This window comes from Pongo abelii, chromosome 20 (assembly GCF_028885655.2).
Source record: "Pongo abelii isolate AG06213 chromosome 20, NHGRI_mPonAbe1-v2.0_pri, whole genome shotgun sequence".
Taxonomy (NCBI): Eukaryota; Metazoa; Chordata; class Mammalia; order Primates; family Hominidae; genus Pongo; species Pongo abelii.
Genome location: NC_072005.2, coordinates 14,427,209 through 14,450,620, shown reverse-complemented (window position 1 = coordinate 14,450,620; position 23,412 = coordinate 14,427,209). Strand labels below are relative to the sequence as shown.

The 23,412-nt window shown below is 54.5% G+C and overlaps 1 protein-coding gene and 1 long non-coding RNA gene across 8 annotated transcripts in view; one reads left to right on the top strand and one right to left on the bottom strand.

Annotated features, from left to right (window-relative positions):
* Positions 1–23,412, bottom strand: part of ADGRE5 (adhesion G protein-coupled receptor E5) — a 25,147-nt gene continuing 1,735 nt past the window's right edge. For 2 of the 7 annotated variants that reach the window (XM_024237543.3, XM_063719317.1), the window contains 17 exons: positions 18,652–18,702; positions 18,333–18,449; positions 16,098–16,253; positions 9,501–9,647; positions 9,367–9,413; positions 9,163–9,240; positions 7,135–7,312; positions 6,943–7,050; positions 5,831–6,096; positions 4,169–4,348; positions 2,789–2,980; positions 2,168–2,394; positions 1,959–2,025; positions 1,765–1,856; positions 1,496–1,664; positions 715–816; positions 1–632 (listed from right to left, as the gene is read on the bottom strand). In XM_024237543.3, the coding sequence (XP_024093311.3) occupies positions 603–632; positions 715–816; positions 1,496–1,664; positions 1,765–1,856; positions 1,959–2,025; positions 2,168–2,394; positions 2,789–2,980; positions 4,169–4,348; positions 5,831–6,096; positions 6,943–7,050; positions 7,135–7,312; positions 9,163–9,240; positions 9,367–9,413; positions 9,501–9,647; positions 16,098–16,253; positions 18,333–18,449; positions 18,652–18,702 (2,207 nt within the window). In that variant the 3' untranslated portion in view covers positions 1–602. Of the gene's footprint in view, positions 817–1,495; positions 1,665–1,764; positions 1,857–1,958; positions 2,026–2,167; positions 2,395–2,788; positions 2,981–4,168; positions 4,349–5,830; positions 6,097–6,942; positions 7,051–7,134; positions 7,313–9,162; positions 9,241–9,366; positions 9,414–9,500; positions 9,648–10,077; positions 10,225–10,818; positions 10,951–16,097; positions 16,254–18,332; positions 18,450–18,651; positions 18,703–23,412 lie in introns of all 7 variants that reach the window. The other 5 variants (XM_063719315.1, XM_063719316.1, XM_063719312.1 and 2 more) reach the window with 5 other exon arrangements.
* LOC129051739 (uncharacterized) overlaps positions 22,061–23,412 on the top strand; it is a 14,760-nt gene continuing 13,408 nt past the window's right edge. The window contains exons 1-2 of the long non-coding RNA XR_008516180.2: positions 22,061–22,187; positions 22,708–22,843. This is a non-coding gene — a long non-coding RNA (uncharacterized LOC129051739). The remainder of the gene's footprint in view (positions 22,188–22,707; positions 22,844–23,412) is intronic.

The window sequence follows — 23,412 nt, the reverse complement described above, 5'->3', positions numbered from 1 at the left end:
TTCTGTATGCGTGTGTTTAATTTTAAGTGTCAACACTGAAAAGTTTGAACAGATAAAAACACATTACACAATGTCCACAACCTTCACAACAGTGAGAACCTCCTGCCAGGCAGGGCAGGCCTCTGTACCGTGAGCCTCAGGCAGTGGCCCCAAGGGGCCTCGCCGTGGGGCCTCTGACATCAGTCTTAGCTTAGAGGGAAGCTGAGCCCCAGCGCCTAGTCTCTTCAGTTCTGCAGCAAAGACATGAGAGGAAAAGTCCAGGACGGGACAAGAGCCCTCAGTCTGTCCTGAGTACTGGCCACAGGTGCCAGGGCAACATGCTGCAGCCCTGGGCCAGCCCCTGTCCCCACCCTGGGTCACAAGGTGGAGCAGAGAGGCAGCCAGCAGCAGGACCAGTGGCTCCAACTCCACCCCACTGGGTGTCCTGGACTTTGGTGCCAGACTATAGCTGCCACTCACTGCCACTCCCTCCTGGTGGCACACGTGGGGCTCGGAGGGAGGGTGGAGGGAGCAGAGCGGTGGACGAAGGGAGGATGGATGGTCTTCGTGTACAAAGCTGCTGTGGTCACAGGAGCTGCTGGACCGTCCAGAACGATGCGCCTTCATATGCCGGACTCTGACGCCCTGAGGGCCTGGAGAGGAGAGCCCAGAGGCCTGAGCCCCGCTAGCCCTGGTGCCTTCCTGCCCACACCCGCCCCAGGCGCAGCCCCTTACCCGGGTCTGATTGTGGCCAGTGCCAGACGTGGTGGAGGTGAATTCTGAGTACTTGCTCCCCCCGGCAACTAGGCAGGCCCACTTCCGGTATTCTTCCCGAACCTGCCGGCCCAGACACCAGGTCAGGGCAGGAGCAGGCTCTGGGACCGTGCACGCTCCTCCCCATGCTCTGCCCTCAGCCCCACCTTCTTGGTGTTTTTGTGTTTGTCTTTTTTTGAGATTGGGTCCCCCTGTCGCCCAGGCTGGAGTACAGTGGCACCATCATAGCTTACTGCAACCTTGAACTCCTGGGCCCAAGTGATCCTCTTGCCCCAGCCTCCTGAGAAGCTGAGGTTATGGGTATTCACCACACCCGGCTTTTTTTTTTTGAGACGAGTCTCACTGTCACCCAGGCTGGAGTGCAATGGTGCCATCTTGGCCCACTGCAACTGTCGCCTCCTGGTTCAAATGATTCTGCCTCAGCCTCCCAAGTAGCTGGGACTACAGGCGTGTGCCACCATGCCCGGCTAATTTTTGTATTTTTAGTAGAGACAGGGTTTCACCATGTTGGCCAGGCTGGTCTTGAATTTCTGACCTCAGGTGATCTGTCCACCTTGGCCTCCCAAACTGTTGGGATTACAGGCGCCTCACCCTGGCTATCTTTGAATTTTTTTGTAAAGACAGCATCTGGTTATGTTGCCCAGGCTGGTCTCGAACTTCTGGGCTCAAGCAATCCTAACCCCTCGGCCTCCCAAGTAGGTGGGAGGATGACAGGCATGCGCCACCGTGCCCAGGCCCCCACCTTCTTGTTGAGCAGGCAGTGCAGCAGGTAGAGGAAGGCGCCCTGCAGGCAGTTGAGGATGGTAAACACATAGGTCAGCACCAAGCTCCGATCGTCGAAGATGAACAGGCCAAAGACCCAGGTGCAGCCCAACAGGAAGAGCTGCGCGATGGCCGTGATGGTCAGCGCCCTGCGGGGAGCGGGGTTGCAGCGTGGGCCACCACCTTACCTCCAGCTTCAGGCCCCTCACCCTGGCCCCGCCTCCAAGTCCTCCCAGCCCCTCCTCTCACCTCGCCTTCTTTAATTTCTTCATGTCTGGATTGATTTCAGAAAACTTCTGAGTGAGCTTCCAGACGGTAGTCACGAAAATGACAGCATTGCACTGGGCAGGGAGCAGATTGTGGGTTTAGAGGGCGAGAGCGATGGTTCAGCCGGGCCTGGGCTGTGGCGCTCGGGCTTCGGTGGAGGGAGAGTGGGTACTTACCAAAATGATGAAGGTCACAGGTCCCAGGAAGCTCCAGAGGAAGCCCTGCTCAAAGTCCAACCAGCAGCTAGGAGGGAGGGGAGGGGTCCCATCAGTGCCCCAGGAAGCCAGGAGCGGAACCGAGGGCAGCCGGACATTGTGCGTGGCACTGCCAGTGAGCCCCGGGCTTGGCACCCCGCCTTCCTCCTGCCCCACCTCGCTGAACTCACTATCTGGGGCGGCCGTAGCCCTTGCTGTAGACGGCAGCCGAGACGCCCACGATGAGCAGGGGCACGCCATAGCCGATCAGGCAGAGCCAGCGCGTACTCAGGCCCTGGCCTTGGAACACGCGCACCACAAGAAAGTAGAGCTCCAGGCCTTCGAGGCTCATCCAGCAGAAGGCAGCCAGGAAACAGTAGTGCAGCAGCCCGGCCACCAGGCGGCAGCGCAGCCCCACCTGCGGGGCGGGGACGGAGGGGCGGAGCGATGTCAGCGCGGGGCGGGGCATGCGGCGCCAGAGCCAGTCGCCTGCCAGGTCCCGAGAGTGGGCGGGACCACAGCCGAAGGGCGGGCAGGTCTGGAGCGGGGCCCAGGTTTCCCCCCAGGGCCCACCCCCAACAACGTTCATAGAAGCGAGCGGGCACTCGGGGTGTGGCCAGGCAGCTCCAAAGCCAGCGCCCTTTAAAGAGACAACCCGATCCCCCCGGTGGGCGGGGCCAGATCCCGGACAGGGGCGGGGCCTCATGCCTCCAGGGCCCGCCTACCCGACTGAGCTCCGGGAGTGGGCGGGGCTAACCCCTCCCAGGCCTCCCAGACTCCAGAGCTCAGGAGGGAGCGGGGCGGGACCTCACCTGGCCTCCTTCGTTCTGGATGCCGGCCAGGAAGATGGCGGAGCCCACGAAGAGGCAGATGCAGAGGTGCAGGTGTATGGTGGTGCGCGAGCCCTGGATGGGCCGCACCAGCAGGAAAGTGAGGATGCACAGCAGCAGGCAGAAGAGTGACAGCGCCAGTCCCACCCTGGTGATCAGGGTCAGCTTCCAGTCCTAGGAGTGGCACCGGGTGCTCAGGGTTCCTTCAGGGCATGAGGCCTTCCTGTCCTCTTTGTGGTCCCTTTTCCCCCCACGCTTTGACGGGCCCACCTCTCTGACCTCCTCCCTTGTCCCTCCTAGATCTGGCCACACTTACCAGCTGGTAGGGGAGTCTAGGGATTTCACATTTTTGTGCTTGCTGGGCCTTTGGCCTGGACCGCAGGCGCCCCCCTTCTCTGCCTGGCTAATTGCAGTTTTCGACAAGGCCCAGCTTAACGATGGATCCTACTGAAGTCACATACAGAAAGTGGTGCTCCAGGCTGGGTGCGGTGGCTCGTGCCTGTAATCCTAGCACTTTGAGAGGCTGAGGTGGGTGGATCACCTGAGGTCAGGAGTTCGAGACCAGCCTGCCCAACATAGTGAAACCCCGCCTCTACTAAAAATACAAAAATTAGCGGTGCATGGTGGCGTGCACCTGTAATCCCAGCTACTTGGGAGGCTGAGGCAGGAGAATCGCTTGAATCAGGAGGGGGGGGTTGCAGTGAGCCAAGATCACACCACTGCACTCCAGCCTAAGCGATAGAGCAAGACTCTGTCCAAAAAAAAAAAAAAAAAGAGGCCGGGTGCAGTGGCTCACACCTGTAAGCCCAGCACTTCGGGAGGCCGAGGTGGGCGGATCACCTGAGGTCAGGAGTTCGAGACTAGCCTGGGCAACATGGTGAAACCCTGTCTCTACTAAAAATACCAAAAATTACTCAGGCATGGTGGTGCACGCCTGTAATCTCAGCTACTCAGGAGGCTAAGGCAGGAGAATCCCTTGAACCTCACTAGCTGAGATTGTGCCACTGTACTCCAACCTGGGCGACAGAAACTCCGTCTCAAAAAAAAAAACAAAAAACGGGCAAGTGGTGCCCCCTTGGAATGCTCTCCAATGGGGAGCTTTTAGTTGACGTCTCACAAATGGTACGGGATGGACAGGCAGAGGAGCGGAGCTAGTGGCTGCACCCAATGTATAGTTGCTGGGTTGTAGAGAAGAGGCCAAAGGAAGAGGCTGCGAGGGGTGTGACGTGGGGACACCTGGGCTGTGCAACCATGCAGACATATCTGAGCAACCAGTAGGGTTCCATGGAGAACTAGCTGCCTGTCTGGTTGCAGCTGGACCTTATTACCTGTGGGCACTTGAGGATGGCTCCAGCTACTTACCTCCACGTCATAATGAGCCATAAGGATCGCAAAGCTGCTCAGGTGGCTGCATTGGCAGGTGGTGCTGCCGTTCTTGCTGCCCAGCACCTGGCAGCCCTCGGTGGCCCAGTGCCCTCCCCTGTCGCTGTCACTCTTCCAGAAGGCACAGAGCAGCTCCTGCCGTGGCCCAGGCATCACGTCCTGTGGGCAGATGGGGGTGGTCAGAAAGGTTGGTCTGGAGCTCACTCTTAGGTCCTGGGCTTGGGCTGAGTCTAAGAGGGCTGCTTTTTACTAGATGAGTATTGACTGAGCGCCTACTGAATGTAACAGGTTTGGAGACACAGCAGCGAACAGGGCACACACAAGTACCTACCCTTGTGAGGCTGACATAAGAGTGGGAGAGGTGGCCAGGCATAGTGGCTCATGCCTGTAATCCCAGCACTTTGGGAGGCCGAGGCAGGCGGATCACCTGAGGTCAGGAGTTTGAGACCAGCCTGGCCAACATGGCGAAACCCCATCTCTACTAAAAAATACAAAAATTAGCTGGGCGTAGTGGCAAGCACCTGTAATCCCAGCTACTTGGGAGTCCTAGGCAGGAGAATTGCTTGAACCTGGGAGGTGGAGGTTGCGGTGAGCAGAGATTGAGCCACTGCATTCCAGCCTGGATGACAAGAGCGAAACTCCATCTCAAAAAAAAAAAAAAAAAAAAAGTGGGAGAGGCAGATTATGTTATAAACCTAATGAATAAGTAATGTAGATAGTACATTAGAAGGTGGCCAGGGATGATGGCTCTTGCCTGTAAGTAACTCCAGCACTTTGGGAGGCCAAGGTGGGAGGATCGCTTGAGGCCAGGAGTTTAAGACCAGCTGTGGCAACATAGCGAGACCTCCATCTCCATTAATTTTTTTTTTAATTAACTGGGCATAGTAGTGCATGCTTACAGTCCCAGCTACTCAGGAGGCTGAGGTGGGAGGATCACTGGAGCCCGGGAATTCTAGACCATCCTGGGAAACATAGTGAGGTCCCTGTCTCTATCAAAAATAAAAAAGTTAGCTGGGAGTGGTAGTGCATGCCTGTAGCCTCAGCTACTCAAAACTCTGAGGCTGGAGGAATGGTTGAGTCCAGGAGTTCGAGGTTGCAGTGAGCTATAATCGCGCCACTGCACTCCAGCCTGGGCCACAGAGTGAGACTCTCCTGTCTAAAAATATAAATAAATAAGAAAGGCCAGGCGTGGTGGCTCACGCCTGTAATCCCAGCACTTTGAGAGGCTGAGGCGGGCAGAATACCTGAGGTCGGGAGTTCGAGACCAACCTGACCAACATGGAGAAACCCCGTCTCTACTAAAAATCAGTCAGGTGTGGTGGCGTATGCCTATAATCCCATCTACTCGGGAGGCTGAGGCAGGAGAATCGCTTGAACCTGGGAGGCAGAGATTGCAGTGAGCCGAGAACGTGCCACTGCACTCCAGCCTGGACGACAGAGTGAGACTCTGTCTTAAAATAAATAAATAAATTAATTAATTAAATAAAATAAGTAAGGAAATAAATAAGTAATGAGGTCGGGGAAGGCCCAAATCAGAAGGCCAGAAACATAAAAGACTGAGTCACGTGGGGAAAAGCCTCCCAGAGAGAGGCCCAGCATGTGCAAAGGCCCTGGGTTATCTTTGAGGAAGTGAGCAGAGACCTTGGCAGGAGGGTCTCTTCCCGCTTCCCCACCGGAGGACTCAAGGTGGGAGAAGGCGAAAAGGATGGGGGAGTTGAGTTCCTTGGTGTTGTTGTGGCTCAGAAAGACGGAGTTGACGGCCGAGAGGCGTCTGAATTGGACACTGCGGATGTTGCTTTCATATATCTCCTCCAGTTCGGCTTGCTTCTTGGAATGCAGGGTCAAGGAGGCGTTGGCCAGCAATGTTGTCATGTTCCGGATGGAGAGGATGCCCGCCACGGCGAGGCCTGGGGAACAGACATGCTCACTGCCTACTCCTGTCGTCCTCCTCCCATGCTCTGTATCCTCCCTCCCAAGATGGCCCAGCTCAGGCTCAGCCAGTCCACCACGATGATGCCAGGAGCCCCTCCCAATGAGTCAGTTTCTAGTTGTTCCTTTTGTTTTTTTTTTTTGAGATGGAGTTTCGCTCTTTCGCCCAGGCTGGAGCGCAGTGGCGTGATCTCAGCTCACTGCAACCTCCGCTCCCCAGTTTCAAGCGATTCTTCTGTCTCAGCCTCCCGTGTAGCTGGGATTATGGGCGCCCGCCACCATGCCCAGCTAATTTTTGTATTTTTAGTAGAAAAGGGGTTTCACCATCTTGGCCAGGCTGGTCTTGAACTCCTGACCTTGGGTGATCCACCTACCTCAGCCTGCCAAAGTGCTAGGGTGCTAGGACTACAGGAATGAGCCACTGCGCCTGGCATTTTTTTTTTTTTTTTTTTTAAATACAGGGTCTCACTATGTCATCCAGGCTGGAGTGCTTTGGCGTGATCATAGCTCACAGCAGCCTTGACCTCCCAGGCTCAACTGATCCTCTTGCTTCAGCCTCCTGAGTAGCTGGGACTACAGGCACGTGCCACCACACCCAGCTAATTTTTGTATTTTTTGTAGAGACCAGGTTTCACCATGTTGCCCAGGCTGGTCTTGAACTTCTGAGCTCAAGCGATCTACCCACCTGGGCCTCCCAAAATGCTGGGATTGCAGGTATGAGCCACTGCGCCCGGTCAGTTGCTCCATATTCTGAACCTCACCCTGGCCCCATCCCAGCACCTCCATCTCTCCCATGGGCTCCCCCTCCAGACCGCCGCTACTACCTTGCTCCTCGGCTCCAGCTGCCACAGCCCAATTCAGCTTCATGCGTGCGTTGCTCTGACCCAGAGTGACGTTCTTGTCCCCCTGCTCCTGGATCATCAGGGTCAGCTCTGAGGGGAGAGGGGCAGTAGTGATTAGGGACCCCAGGTACCAGGTGGGGCCCAGGGTTGGGGCAGGGCAGGCCAAGGCCTCACCTGTGTTCGAAGGGGAAACGTAGGTGAAGGGGCCTTTAGGCAGGCTCTTGGCCAGGATCCTCATGATATCTTCAAGGTTTGAGAGCAGCTGGGTGGCTATGAGGTGCCGGACAGGTGGCGCCAGGGCCTCTATGTCTCCAGGAGCTTCCATCAGTTCGTCCACCAATTTGATGACATTCTAGGGGGTGGCGGGTGACAGAATCGCTGGAGCATCAGACCACAGGGGTTGCCTGAAGGACCTGGATCTCACCCCCTACCAGGGGACACACTGGAGACCCACAGGCACAAGGGAATCACTGAGATGATGCAGTAACCAGAAAACAAGCAGCGGATTGTGTATTTGCCTGCGTGCACATATGAATCACAGCGCTTAACACTGGTCTGGCACAGGCTGCCTGCCAGGCTCTGTTTTGATTTCCTGTTCTTTTTTTTTTCTTTTTTTGAGACAGGGTCTCAGTCTGTTGCCCAGGCTTGAGTGCAGTGGGATAATCATAGCTCACTGCAACCTCTGCCTCCCAGACTCAAGCGGTCCTCCCACTTCAGCTTCCTGAGTAGCTGGGACTACAGAAGCGTGTCACCACACCCGGCTAATTTTTGTAATTTTGTTTTGTTTTGTTTTGAGATGGAGTTTCACTCTTGTCACCCAGGCTGGCGTGCAATGGCGCGATCTCGGATCAAAACAAAACAAAACAAAAAATCATTCCATGTTAAAGTGGTTAATACGTTGGATCTATTAGGTTAAATGCAATCTTAACTTTATTTATTTATCTGAGACTGAGTCTCACTCTGTCTCCCAGGCTAGAGTGCAGTGGCGCGATCTTGGCTCACTGCAACCTCCGACTCCCGGGTTCAAGTGATTCTCCTGCCTCAGCCTCCCTAGTAGCTGGGACTACAGGTGGCTGCCACCATGCCCAGCTAATTTTTTTTTGTTATTTTAGAGACGTTGATTAGTTGATTTACCCTTCACACTGACTATATGAAGGAGGCATTATTTTCATGCCTGTGTTGCAGACGAGGAAACTGGTCAGGCACGGTGGCTCATGCCTGTGATGCCAGCATGTTGGGAGGCCGAGGCAGGAGGATCACTTAAGCCCAGGAGTTCAAGACCAGCCTGGGCAACACAGCAAGACCCTCCCCATCTATAAACATATTAAATAAATAAATAAATAAATAAATAAATAAGCCAGGCATGGTGGTGCATGCCTTTGGTCCCAGCTACTTGGGAGGCTGGGAGATTGAGGCTGCAGTGAGCCATGATCGTGTCACAGCCTGCCCTCCAGAATGGTCAACAGAGCCAGAACTTGTCTCCAAAAAAAATGCAAACAAGCAAAAACAAAACAAAACAGAAACACCACAACCCCAAAAACAGATGAGGAAACCGAGGCCCAGAGAGGGCGAGTCACTTGCCTGAGATCACACAGCAAGAAGTGGCAATGGAGGGATTTGAACTCCTGTGGCCCAACTCCAGGTTCTTTTTTTTTTTTTTTTTTTTTGAGACAGAGTCTGGCTCTATTGCCCAGGCTGGAGTTGCACGACCTCGGCTCACTGCAAGCTCCACCTCCCAGGTTCACGTCATTCTCCTGCCTCAGCCTCCTGAGTAGCTGGGACTACAGGCGCCCGCCACCATGCCCGGCTAATTTTTTTTTTTTTTTGTATTTTTAGTAGAGACGGGATTTCACCATGTTAGCCAGGATGGTCTCAATCGCCTGACCTCGTGATCTGCCCGCCTCGGCCTCCCAAAGTGCTGGGATTATAGGCGTGAGCCACCGCACCCAGCCTCAACTCCAAGTTCTTAAGTGCTGCACTCTGTTGCCATTATACCTGGTGTGTGTGTGTGCATGCATGTGTCTTCACGTGTCCGGGTGTGTATATGTTTGTGTACATACTGTATGTGGTGTGTGTATGTTATGCGTATGTGTGTCTCTGACTAGATGCCCTTGCTTGGGTTGGGCGCTCTCTCTGGCCACAAGGAAGCCTCCGCTAGCTGATTCTACACTGTCCTGGGGTCCCCCAGCGTCCCGCCCTTACCTGGATGGTGACCTCAGCTGAGCTTGTCTTGGAGTCTCTGCCCAGGTCCTGGACTTTGTCGAAGAATCGGGAAAGCGTCTGCAGAGAGAGGAGATGTGGGGGTCAGAGAGCCTGGATGGTGGGTGGGAAGTTTAGGACAAGGAGGCAGATACAGTGCCGTGTGGATGGAGTTCCTGCCGCCTCGTCCCTACGGGGGCCACTCACCTGGCTGTGGACTCCAGGGGGCAGGGTCCAGGTGGAGAAAGTCATATCTGTAGGGAACAAGACAAGCAGCTCATTAGGCGGGAACATGTCAGTGTGTGTGTTGGGGGTGGGGAGCTTCTAGGGTCAGGTCATACCATCACAGACAGTGTCCTTTTGGTTATTCGGGATTCCATGTTTGGGCTTCCAGCCTGGGCGGCAGCGGCAGCTGTACGAACCCACGGTGTTGAAGCAGACGGTGGAGCTGTCACACTGATGCTGCCCGGAGCTGCACTCGTCCACATCTGAGGACAGGAAGAAGGGGGTCAGGCTCTGCCCCAGCCTGGAGAGGGTCCTGTCTCCTGTCTGTGCCCTCAGCTCGTTCTTCCCGGCATTAGTGTGCCCCTTGGAGAGGTGGACGCTGGGTTATGGAAGCGTGGTGAGGCCTGGGCAGAGCAGGTGGGCCCCGTGCAGATGTGCAGGTTATGAATATGGTGAAACGCCTTCCTCCCAGTGAGTCATCAGCTGTTGTCTGGGGTCCCCCTGAGCCTCCCCACTCAGTACCCCAGCTCCTTCCGGAGGACCCCTGCTCTTTTCTCATCTAGCCTCAGAAGAATGAACGCCTGGCACAGCCGGGCGCCTCCAGCGCTCATTCTGCTTAGTTTGTGTGGGCGCGGTTGAACATGTGATCAGATGTTTGTGGGTCTCTGGGAACGTGGGATCTGAGCTCTCGACCTTCGCAGACGGTATTGTTTGGGCCATTGGGGGACCCCGGAATCGGTTGCCAGCCCGGACGGCAGCAGCACTGATAGCTGCCCACGTTGTTGAGGCAGTGGGTGGTGCTGTGGCACGGGTTTTGTCCGGAGGTGCATTCATTCACATCTGAGGACAAAGCCAGAGGGTCAAACCCTGTCCCTGACCAGCCCGGGCCTGCCCTCCACTCACTGCACCCACTCCCCTATCTTTTCATTGCCCGAGACTGAAGACCATTATTGCACTTGGTGACCTTCAACTTCACCTTCAAAGCATCTTATGATGGTCTTCCTACCAGATGGGCACAGCAGGGACCATGGTCCCCAGTTTATAGGACGTGAAACCAAAAGGGAAACTGAGTCATGGGAGCTAGACTTCCATGACTGAAAACTAAAAACTCTCATCTGCTCCCTCTCTGGTCATAGTGGAGGTTCCCCTTCTTAGAACTGGAAGTGACATCTTCTTCCACTCGCACGTGACAGATGAGGAAGGGGTGAGGTCTGGGGGCCCACAAGGGCACTCCAAGCCCCGAAGGCCCTGCCGCCTCCCTGCCGTGTGGTGGGACCTTCCTGGGAGGTGAATCCTTAGGCAGGGGCTTAGCAGGTCCTTGACCTTGTGGGAACCTGCGGATCTTCTCCCTTCTCCTCGGCTGCTTTGCAGGACCTGCCTCGGCTCCATCCCCAGCTCCCGTCCAGCCTCACAGCGTCTTCCTGGGGCCTCTACCTGTGCAGAGCTTCGGGTCCTCAGGTTGGAACTTGAAGCCAGGCAGGCACTGGCACGTGTAGCTGCCGAGAGTGTTGACACAGGTGCCGTAGCTTTTACAGAGCTTTGGGTTCCGCTGACATTCGTCCACATCTACAAGAGGAAGGAGAGGGTGAAGGATGCCCATAGCTGTGAGCAGCTTTCAGGGCTGAGGATCCACCATGTTTCCTGGCACGGAAGCATCTGGAAGGCACCACTGTCTCCTCCCTTTTCCAATCCACACAGAGGCATCCTATGGTAAGGGTGGTGGCCCAGGCCCTCTGTTGTCCAGATGTGGCTGGAAGCAGCCAAGTCCTCCCCTTCTCCTCTGCCTTCCTGGGCAGCTCCAAGCTGGGGTGTCCCAGCCATCTGTGTCCCAGCCTGAGGATTCCGGGCAAAGGCCAGGGTGGGGCCTTCCTGAGAACCAAATGCAGGAGACATGCTGTGCGCCTGGGCAGGACACGTCTTAGTTCCCAACGGTGGCCCTGGGCCTGACTCCCACAGAACGGCAGCTCGCTGGCCAAATTCTCAGAATCCTGGTGGCCCTAGCAGGATGGCGCTGTCCCATCCACACTAGCTCTGAGAGCCCAGCTTCATGGGCATGGACCAAGACCCCTCCCTAAGCCAGGGCCCCCACGATGCAGCGCAATAGCAGGGGTGGGGAGAGCGAGGGATGATGCGGGACAGGCTAGGGCTGCCCGGACAGTGGGCACCAGGCTGGGGTGGACAGTGGGGGCTGATGTCCAGCCAGGCAGCCCCGAGTCTACAAAGATGCTTTTTCTGATCCCCAGGAAAGGATCTATGGATATGGAAATAGCAGGTTGTGGTGAAAATCCATATCTGAGCAGAGCTGGCCGTGAGCAGGGGCTTGTGGCTAGAGAGGGCACAGGGGCCAATGGGTGAGGGGTGGCAGATGTATCTGTCATCTCATCCCTTGTCATTCCACCAGGGACAGAGACCTGTGGGCCCTGCTGAATGGGGTTCAAGCTTCCATCTCTGTCCTCGAGTGGTCCAGGACTGACCACGGGAGAGGATCAGGCCTGGGGCGATGGTCCCCAGTGACGCTGTTTCTTGCCGGCTAGTCCAGGCTGGAGCCGCTTCCTTCATCCAACTCTCTGAGTGCGTTTTTTTTTTTTTTTTTTTTGGAGACAGCGTCTCTCTCTGTTGCCCAGGCTGGAGTGCAATGATGTGATCTCAGCTCACTGCAACCTCTGCCTCCCGGGTTCAAGTGATTCCCCTGCCTCAGTCTCCTGAGTAGCTGGGATTACAGGTGCGTGCCACTGCGCCCGGCTAATTTTTGTATTTTTAGTAGAGACAGGGTTGCATCATGTTGGTCAGGCTGCTCTCGAATTCCTGACCTCAAGTGATCCTTCCACCCTGGCCTCCCAAAGTGCTGGGATTCCAGGCATGAGTCATGGTGCTCAGCCCTCTGAATCCATTTGTGGGGTCCATGTCACCCTGCCCAGCCCTGGCCACAGCATCCTCCCAAGCTTTGGTCATTGGAGGTGCGTTCAGGCCCAGGAATTATCAGGGTGGGTCAGGGTGGAGCCTTGGATGGGGAAAAGGATGAGGGCTAAACGGCCAGGAAGGCAGTCAGGAGGCATCTTCTCCAAGCAAGGCTGTTGGCTGGAGACAGTTGTCCTGTCCTTGAGATTCCCTCCTCCTGAGTTTCTGGACAGGGTTTTGGGGTTCATTATGGTAGGGGTGGGTGTCAGAGGGGTTCCAGGTGTGGCTGAGCTCATGTGAACCCCAGTGGCAGCAAGTCTCATCCTGGCAATCCCCAGCGACGGCGGAGAGGGTGGATACTGTACTGGAATGCGCCACCACACGCCATGTCATGAGCCCACAAAATATCCTGAGTGCCAGCCCCCTTTTGTTTTATGCAAATAAGATGCCAGATGGGCAGGGGGATGTTCCAAGCTTCCAAAGTGGCCCCCTGTGGAGGGTCCCGAGTCTCAGGGTTGGGACAAAGACGGGTGATCAGGTGTCTAGGATGGCCCTGAGACACCTGGAGACAGTGGGGTGAGGAGTGAAGGGAGCTGCCCGAGGTCTCTGGCCTGGATGTCACAGGCCCCATGGGCTGTGACACTGGGTGCACGTGTCCTCAGGTGCAATAGCGAAGCTTGGAGTGCCGAGGGTTAAAGGGAGGGGCCCAGGCCCCTCTGAGCTTCTCACCTCTGGTGATAGGTCTTGCTCCAAACCAGCAGGCTGCTGGCTCCATCACCTGCCTTGATGTCCGTGGAGGTCCCTTTATCACCTCAGCCCTGCTGTCCATGTCTCTGCCCAGCTGCCTGACTGAGTCCCCTTCTCTCAGCCCAGGCCTGTTTCTAACACAGCAACACACCTCCTCCATAACCACAACCACCATCTCATGCAGGGGGTTCATAGCAGTGGGTGGGCGGCACCCCTAGCCAGAGCACCCTGGGAGGAAATCATGATCACCAAGTACAGCTGTGCAGGTTGCTCACTGCACAAAGGTATTGGGCCAATGAGATGAGCAGGGGCTAAAAACCATCCCACTCTTTGTTTGTCAAATGTGTCCACCGGAAGAGGGGGATCTTTTTCCAGTTCACATGAAGACTCTGTCCTCTGGCCAAGACACATGCATGTGGGGTAACCCGATGTCCACTTGCAAGGGGCCCCTGGGGACTGGCAGTGTGGCGGACAGAAGCCTCCTTCTGGGCTCCACGCAGGTGTACATCCCAGGTACACGCAACTCTGCCTTGTCCCCCAACCTACCTCCCTCATCCCTCTGCGCTCTGCCTGAATGCAGGGCAGGAGGGGCGGGGCTGGGATCTGGGCTGCGGCCCTTTCTTCTCTCTGTAGTCTGAGTCTCATCACCTCCCACCTCTGCGCCACTCCTCTTCCTGATCTCGGTACCCTGCACTAACTGCCTCTCTTTGAATGAGTCACAGCTCCAGCTGCCCACTGCTGGCTCCCATCTGCCCCTGTGGATCCTGGAATCCCCTCCCCTGCCCAGCCAACTTCCCTGGAAAATAGGCAAAACCTGGAGTCCCAGTTTCTCCCGGCCTGAGCTGTGGCCTCAAGCAAGACCATAGCAAAGGCTGCGGCCTCTGTGCAGGGTTAGAGCCTTGCAGCTGCTCTCTGTTCTCGCACCCTATGGATACCCATCCTGGGGGCGCATCAGATCAGAAGTACAATAAAATCCCCATTAGCCATTGCTGATAGAGCGCATTCTGCAAGCCAGGAGCTTTTAAGTGCTTTTTTTTTTTTTTTTTTTTTGAGACGGAGTCTCGCTCTGTTGCCCAGGCTGGAGTGCAGTGGCGCAATATCGGCTCACTGCAGTCTCCGCCTCCTGGGTTCACGCCATTCTCCTAACTCAGCCTCCCAAGTAGCTGGGACCACAGGCGTCCGCCACCACGCCCGGCTAATTTTTTGTGTTTTTAGTAAAGACCAGGTTTCACTGTGTTAGCCAGGATGGTCTCGATCTCCTGACCTCGTGATCCACCCGCCTCAGCCTCCCAAAGTGCTGGGATTACAGGCATGAGCCACCGCGCCTGGCCTTTTTTTTGAAATGGAGTCTTGCTCTGTCACCTAAGCTGGAGTGCAGTACTATGATCTCGGATCGCTGCAACCTCTGCCTCTCAGGTTCAAATGATTCTCGTGCCTTAGCCTCCTGAGTAGCTGGGATTACAGGCATGCACCACCACACCCAGCTAATTTTTGTATTTTTAGTAGAGATGGGGTTTCACCATGTTGGCCAGGCTGGTCTTGAACTCCTGACTTCAGATGATCCACCTGCCTTAGCCTCCCAGAGTACTAGGATTACAAGTGTGAGCCACTGTGCCTAGCCTGTTAAATACTTTTGTAGGTAAATGCCGTTACTCCCCTTTTACAGATGGGTAAACTGAGGTGCAAGGTTAAAGTAACTTGTCCAAGGTCTACATTTAACAAAAGTCAAAGCTACTTTTGTTTTTATCTTTAAAAGATAAGGACTCAGCCTGGGTGTGGTGGCCCACAGGGTGAGACTGCGTCTCAGAAACAAACAAACAGACAGAACAAATAAAAGATAAAGACTCTATCTTCCCCTTGTCTATATTTTTGTTTTTGTAGAGATTGGGTCTTGATATGTTACCCAGGCTGGTCTTGAACTCCTGGCCTCAAGTGAAGTGATCCTCCCCCTTGGCCTCCCAAAGTGTTAGGATTACAGGCGTGAGCACCCGACCTATTTTTTTTTTTTTTTTTTTTTGAGACAGAGTCTCACTCTGTCGCCCAGGCCGGAGTGCAGTGGCGCAATCTCGGCACACTGCAACCTCCGCCTCCTGAGTTCAAGCAATTCTCCTGCCTCAGCCTCCCGAGTAGCTGGTAGCTGGGATTACAGTCACGTGCCACCACGTCTGGCTAATTTTTGTATTTTTTGTAGAGACGGGGGTTTCATCATGTTGATCAGGCTGGTCTCAAACTCCTGACCTTGTGATCCACCCGCCTCGGCCTCCCAAAGTGTTGGGATTACAGGTGTGAGCCACTGCGCCTGGCCAGTTCTTTTTTCATGTAATGTTTTTAATTTTTTTAAATCCTGCCTCCAAGAAAGCTTTGGTTTGATTTTTTCTTTTTTCTTTTTCTTTTTTTTTTTTTAGAGACAGGATCTTGCTCTGTCACTCAGGCTGGAGTGCAGGGGCTTGATCATGGCTCACTGCAGCTTTGACCTCCCAGGCTCAAGCAGTCCTCCCACCTCAGCCTCCTGAGTAGCTGGGACTACAGGCGCAGGCCACTATGCCTGGCTAATTAATTTTTTTTTTTTTTTTTTTTTGTATTTTTTGTCGAGATAGGGTTTCACCCGCTTGCCCATGCTGGTCTCGAACCCCTGGGCTCAAATAATCTACCTGCCTTGGCCTCCCCTTTTATAGGGGTGGGGTCTTGCTATGTTGCTATGGGCTGGTCTTGAACTCCTGGCCTCAAGAGATCCTCCCACCTCAGCCTCCCAGAGCACTGGAATTACAAGCATGATAATGTTATCACATCTCACATGTGGACAGCGGTTTCTGAATAAGTATCCTGGCCAATATCATACACTTGGTTATCAGGATTTGGCCCAGGCAGCTGGTCCCAGAGTCAGCCCTTAATCCTCACATCACTCTGCCTCTCTGGGGTGGTGGGGTAGGTACATGCGCACCTGTCCCATCTCAGACCCCAGGCACTGACCCTATAACCAAGGCCATGCTCTCTGGATGCTGCCAGAGTGGCTTCGGTGAACCCAAACCTCATGCATAGAAAGTCAGAGGACGTGGGGTGGTTCTTACCTTGACACGTGTTCTCGCTCTCATTCGTGAATGTTTTTGCCCCAGAAACAAGCTCATATCCCGGGCTGCACATGCAGTAGTAGCTCCCCTCTGTGTTCCAGCAGTCCGAGAATTTTCCGCATGACACTTGCGACGGTGTTGCACACTCGTTGATGTCTGGAACACAACAGGACAGGGAGTCACCTCCCAAAGACGTGAGTTCTGTCAGGACAGAGACCCCCGTCCTGACTCTCCAACATGGGGCCTGCTGCTTAGTAACTTTTGGAAAGAATCTTAAGTTGCACTGCACAGGCTGTGCTGCAGCTGGAGCAGGCCATTCCTGAAGACCACGCTTAATCTTAGTTCTCTGGCTGGCATCCAAGATTTGGATACAGTGAAAGGTGCTGAGGTGGAGGATGGACAGGAAGCTCCACATCCCCATCCCCAGTCTTTCTGTAGAAATTTAAACCCCATGGCGGCTGGGTGCAGTGGCTCACGCCTGTAATCCCAGCACTTTGGGAGGCTGAGGCAGGTGGATCCCCTGAGGTCAGGAGTTCAAGACCAGCCTGGCCAACATGGCAAAACCCCGTCTTTACTACAAATACAAAAATTAGCCAGGCATCATGGTGCATGCCTGTAATCACAGCTACTTAGGAGGCTGAGCCAGGAGAATCGCTTGAACCTAGGAGGTGGAGGTTGCAGTGAGCCGAGATTGGGCCACTGCACTCCAGCCTGGGTGACAGAGTGAGACTCTGTCTCAGAAAAAAAAAAAAAAAAAAAAGGAAGAAAAATCTCACAGCCAGAATGTACCCCCTCCCCAGTCTTAAGGGTAAACTGAGGCACAGACTCCAGATTCCTGAGCACCCAGCTTCTCTTTCTCCAGGAAGCCATGTCTATTCACTTCTTACTTCTCCCCCTTCATATTTTTCCCTTATTTCCTTCCTTCCTCCCTCCCTCCCTCCCTCCCTTTCTTTCCCTCCCTCCCTCTCTCTCTTTTTCTTTTCTTCTCTCTTTTTTTTTTTTTTGAGACAGAGTTTTGCTCTTGTTGCCCAGGCTAGAGCACAATGGTACGATCTTGGCTCACCGTAACTTCCACCTCCCGGGTTCAAGCGATTCTCCTGCCTCAGCCCCCGGAGTAGCTGGGATTACAAGCATGTGCTCAAGTACCGCCATGCCCAGCTAATTTTGTATTTTCAGTAGAGATGAGGTTTCTCTATGTTGGTCAGGCTGGTCTGGAACTCCCAACCTCAGGTGATCCGCCCACCTCGGCCTCCCAAAGTGCTGGGATTACAGGCTTAAGCCACCGTGCCCGGCCTAATTTTCTTTCTCTTTCTCTCCTTCTCTCTCTCTCTTTTTTTTTTTTTTTTTTTTGAGACAAAGTCTTGCTCTGGTTGCCCAGGCCAGAGTGCAGTGGCGCAATCTTGGCTCACTGCAACATTCACCTCCCAGGTTTCAGCGATTATCCTGCCTCAGCCTCCCGAGTAGCTGGGATTACAGGTGACCGCCACCGGCTAATTTTTTGTGTTTTTAGTATAGAGAGGAGGTTTCACCATGTTGGCCAGGCTAGTCTCAAACTCCCTACCTCAAGTGATCTGCCCACCTCGGCCTCCCGAAGTGCTGGGATTACAGGCATGAGCCACTGTGACGGGCCTATCTCTCTCCCTCCCTCCCTTCCTCCCTTCCTTCCTACCTCCTTTCCTCTCCCTCTGCCTCCCCCTCCCCTTTCCCCCTCCCTCCCCCTCCCCCTCCCCTTCCCGCTTCCTCCTTCCCCTCCCCTTCTCCCTCCCCTTCACCCTCTCCCTCTTCCCCTCTCTCTCCGTCTCCTTTCCTTTCCCTGAGACAGGATCTCATTCTGTTGCCCAGGCTAGAGTGCAGTGGTGCAATCATAGCTCACTGCAGCCTCAAACTCTTGGGCTCAAACAATCCTCTCCCCTCAGTCTTCTGAGTAGCCAGGACTCCAGGTGTGTGCCACCATGCCCGGCTATTTTGTGTATTTTTTGTAGAGACAGGGTCTCGCCATGTTGCCCAGGCTGGTTTCAAACTCCTGGCCTCAAACGATCTGCCCGCCTCAGCCTCCCCAAGTGCTGGGATTACAGGCGTGAGCCACCACGCCTGCCCTCTTTCTCTTTTTTCTGGCCATGATGATATTCTGGAAGGTAAGGCTGTGGCCCTTCACAACAACCTCTGTCCCCCACTGGCACTGGGCAATGCCTCATAATCGCGGATGTCCCCTGCGCTGCCCTCAAGCCTCTGTACCGTCACAAGTCTCCGTGGGGGTGGTGATGATCTCAGAAAAAGAGCTGAACCCTGGATTGCAGCGACAGGCGGTGGCATTGACACACGAGGAGTTCTGAGGGCACCACCGGGCACAGCCTGCAAGAGCAGGGAGCACAGTCAGAAGGTGAGGGGCGAGGGGATACACAAAAAGGGGGCACTGGGGGAGATGGGGCAGGGCGCTGAGTTTCCCGTGCGGGGAGGCCTCTCTTTCCCTGGGCTGAAGGGGGCTGGGCGGGGGTCCAGGGCCCTCCCCAGGCTCTGGCTGTGGACTGTGCTTTCTGCTCCCCAGCAGACTCACCCCTGGAGTCCTGGGTTTCAGCTCCCGACAGCGTCAGCCAGACACAGAATGCTGCAATAGAGAAAGGAAAGGGGGTCAGAGGGAATCCCAGGGTGGGAAAGGAGGCGTAACGGCGATGCATTTTGTGGGAGGAGGATGCTGACCCCTCTCAGGCTCAGATCCTGCCCGTCGTTCAAACAGACTGAGCAGATGTCACGTCCTACTTGGATGCTCAAAGCCAAAGAGTCTGTCACCCTGTTCCCATAGGGGCGGGTTTTTTTTTTTTTTTTTTTTTTTTTTTTTTTTTTTTTGACACAGGGTCTTGCTTGGTCACCCAGGCTGGAATGCAGTGGTGCAATCATAGCTCACTGCAGCCTCCAACTCCTAGGCGCAAGTGATCCTCCTGCCTCAGCCTCCCAAGTAGCTGGGACCACAGGTGTGCACTAAATTTTTTTTTTTTTTTGAGACAGAGTCTTGCTCTGTCACCCAGGCTAAGGTGCAATGGTGTGATCTTGGCTCACTGCAATCTCCATCTCCTGGGTTCAAGTGATTCTCCTGCTTCAGCCTCCCGAGTAGCTGGGATTACAGGAGTCTGCCGCCACACCCGGCTAATTTTTTGTATTTTTAGTAGAGACAGGGTTTCACCATATTGGTCAGGCTGGTCTCGAACTCCTGACCTCAGGTGATCTGCCTGCCTCGGCCTCCCAAAGTGCTGGGATTACAGGCGTGAGCCACATTTCCTGACTCAAAATTTTTAAAAAAATTTATCATGCCAGGCCAAAAAATAAAAAATAATTTTACTTTTTTTTTTTTTGAGACAGAGTCTCGCTCTGTCACCCAGGCTGGAGTGCAGTGGTGTGAACTTGGCTCACTGCAAGCTCCGCCTTCTGGGTTCACACCATTCTCCTGTTTCAGCCTCCCAAGTAGCTGGGACTACAGGTTCCTGCCACCACGCCCAGCTAATTTTTTTTTATTTTTAGTAGATACGAAGTTTCACCGTTTCACTGTGTTAGCCAGGGTGGTCTCGATCTCCTGACCTCGTGATCTGCCCGCCTCATCCTCCCAAAGTGCTAGGATTACAGGCGTGAGCCACCGCACCCGGCCTCTTTTTTTTTTTTTTGTGATGGAGTCTCACTCTGTCACCCAGGCTGTAGTGCAGTGGTGCGATCTCGGCTCACTGCAACCTCCGCCTCCCGGGTTCATGCCATTCTCCTGCCTCAGCCTCCAGAGTAGCTGGGACTACAGGCGCCCACCAACATGCCCGGCTAACTTTTTGTATTTTTAGTAGAGACAGGGTTTCAACATGTTAGCCAGGATGGTCTCTATCTCCTGACCTCATGATCCACCCGCCTTGGCCTCCCAAAGTGCTGGCATAAGCCACTGTGCCCGGCCTGCCATCTTCATTTCTTTAGGTAAAAATGAAGGCGTGGTCGGGCACGGTGGCTCAGGCCTGTAATCCCAGCACTTTGGGAGGCCGAGTCGGGCAGATCACTTGAGATCGGGAGTTTGAGACCAGCCTGCCCTATATGGTGAAACCCCCCTCTCTACTAAAAATACAAAAAATTAGCTGGGCGTGGTGGTGGGTGCCTGTTATCCCAGCTACTTGGGAGACTAAGGCATGATAATCACTTGAACCCAGGAGGCGGAGGTTGCAGCAAGCCAAGATCACGCCACTGTATCCCAGCCTGGGTGACAGAACAAGACTCCGTCTCAGAAAAAAAAAAAAAAAAAAAAAATGACGGTGTTGGATCCCCCAGGCTCTAAGATGCCCTGGACCTCCACGCTTCCTCAGGGACACAGGTGCACACATACCACACCCACAACTGCCACCGGCCCTGGCGGTCTGTCCTGGGACCCAGTGGTGATATTTCATCCCCCGGGCGCCCCTCCCACAGGAAGACGCTGTAGCCGACTGTTGGGGTGCACGTGGAGTGGCGGTTCCCAGCGCTCAGGGGGTTCCCCCTCCCAAGGCATGTCCTGGGGGACCCTCCCCAGGTCACCAGGGGATTCAGAGATGGGGAACTAGGGATCTCCTTGCTGTTCACCAGAGATAGAGACAAAGAAGCAGGGGTGGAGAGAAAATAGAGATTAGAGAGAGAGAGACGAGAAGAGAGAGAGAGACAGAGGGAGAGAGAGAGAGACAGAAAGAGACAGAGGGAGAGAGAGAGAGACAGAAAGGGACAGAGAGACAGAGAGAGAGAAAGAGTCAGAAAGAAAGAGAGACACAGAAAGACAGACAGAAACACAGAGAGAGAGAGAGGCAGAAAGAGAGAGAGAGAGGGCTGTGCGCGGTGCTTCAAGCCTGTAATCCCAGCACTTTGGGAGGCCGAGGCGGATGGATCACCTGAGGTCAGGAGTGTGAGACCATCCTGGCCAACATAGTGAAACCCCATCTCTACTAAAAATACAAAAAATTAGCTGGGCGTGGTGGCATGTGCCTGTAATCCCAGCTATTCAGGAGGTGGAGGCAGGGGAATCGCTTGAACACAGAAGGCAGAGGTTGCAGTGAGCTGAGATCCCGCCACTGCACGCCAGCCTGGGCAACAGAACGAGACTCTCAAAAAAAAAAAAAAAAGAGAAAGAGTCTCAAAAAAAAAAAAAAAAAAAAAAGAAAGAAAAGAAAAGAGAGAAAGAGAGAGAGGGACAGAGAGGGAGAGAGGAGAAAGAAGACAGAGCTGGAGAGAGAGAGAGAGAGGGAGACAGAGAGGAGAAAGAAGACAGCTAGAGAAAGAGAAGACAGAGAAGGAGACAGAGACATGGAGAGATGGAGAGAGATAGAAATTACACGGTGATAGAGAGAGGTGAGAGAGAAACAAGGGGCCCATAGAAAGCAGAAGAGGAAACAGGAGGAGATGGGACAGAGAGAACAGAGAGACAGAGAGATAAACAGTGAAGAAGAAAGAAAACCATGAGAAAGAAGGGTGGATGGAAACAGAAAGGAAGGGCGGGGGAAGGGAGGGCGTTGGGATCTGAGCGGCAGGTGGGGCCTGAGGCGGGCTGGGAGGGGACGTCCAGTCCCTGCCGATCTGGGAATACTGGGGACCCCAATAATCCAGGGAGACCTGAAGGGGGGTGTCGGGCAGAGGGATGGGGACCAGGACAACGGCTAGGCATGAGTCACTTCCTGGGCCTAAGGGAAGGAATGACTCACCACTCATTTGCCCCAATTCAACCCTGGAGGGGCTCCCAGGGGAGTTTTGGGGTCTGTTGTGAGCACAGCTTCAGAGGGCGGGTGTTTGGGGTGCAGATTGGAGGTCCCCGGACCACTCAGCCCCTGTGTTCAAATTTAGTACCCCTTAGGTGGGTGGAAGGCAGAGATCCCCACTCCCACCTCCACACTCCTTCCAGCTGGGTTAAACCGAGGCCAAAACCCCCCAGCCCAAGCTCGTACTCCCCACTTCTGTCAGGATTCCCCTCTTCCTCCTCTCTGGCCACAAGGCTTGGCGAGTTCCTCCCTCGGCCAGAACCCAGTTCCTCTTTGCAGAACAGACCACAAAATGACCTCCCCTGGCAGGACAGGATCTAGGCAGATTCGTCTCCAACTCCCAAAATCCCAGGTAACTCCTTTAAAGCTCAGAACCACTCTAGGAGGCAGGGGCTGTGTTGACGCCCACTCTACAGATAGAGAAACTCAGGCTTGGAGCCCAGAAAAGGATCAGGAGGAATCCAATGAACAGAAGAGGTTGGGGAAGGAGGAATTGAGGGATTGAGGTCCTCAGGGCCCTGGGCAGGGCTCTTTTGTGCCCCATCCCCTCTGCATGGGCTGAGCTGGGTTCTCTACTCCCACTGTGAGGCTACAGGGCCCAGCTGCCTCCATCTGGGGCCTTGCAAGTTGCCCAAACAGAAGCCGGGAGAGAAGCTGCTGTTCTGGTTTGAGTTCCATCTGGTTTGCATTCTCTGGGCTGAGCCCTAAGCAGTCAGTTTCCTGTGTAGAGATACTGGGGTGGGGGGTGGGGCAGTCACCCCTTCTTTAGGCTTTCTCCTAAGGACCCCTAGACAATTCCCCAGACCCACCAGTGTCTTACCAGAATTTAATAATCATCATAATTTATTATTTATTCATTTATTTTGAGACAGGGTCTCACTGTCGCCCAGGCTGGAGTGCAGTGGCATGATCTCAGCTCACTGCAACTTCCACCTCCCAGGTTCAAGCGACTCTCCTGCCTCAGCCTCCGGAGTAGCTGGGATTACTGGCACCCGCCACCACGCCCAGGTAATTTTTGTATTTTTAGTAAAGACAGAGTTTCACCATGTTGGCCAGGCTGGTCTCGAACTCCTGACCTCTGGTTATCTGCTGGCCTGGGCCTCCCAAAGTGTTGGGATTACAGGTATGAGCCACTGCACCCGGCCTTATTATTAATTTATTTTTTGAGATAGGATCTTGCTCTGTCACCCAGGCTGGAGTGCAGTGGTGCAAACACAGCTCACTGCAGCCTCAACCTCCTGGGCTCAAGGGATCCTCCCACCTCAGCCTCCTGAGCCACTAGGACTACAGGCACACCCCACCAAGCCCGACTAATTAAAAAAAATTTTTTTTGGCTGGGCGCGGTGGCTCACGCCTGTAATCCCAGCACTTTGGGAGGCCGAGGTGGGTGAATCACCTGAGGTCAGGAGTTTGAGACCAGCCTGGCCAACATGGTGAAATCCCATCTCTACTAAAAATACAAAACAAAAACAAAAACAAAAAACTAGCTGGGCATGGTGGCAGGCGCCTATAATCCCAGCTACTCGGGGTGGAGGGGGGCGAGGCAGGAGAATCCCTTGAACCCGGGAGGCGGAGGT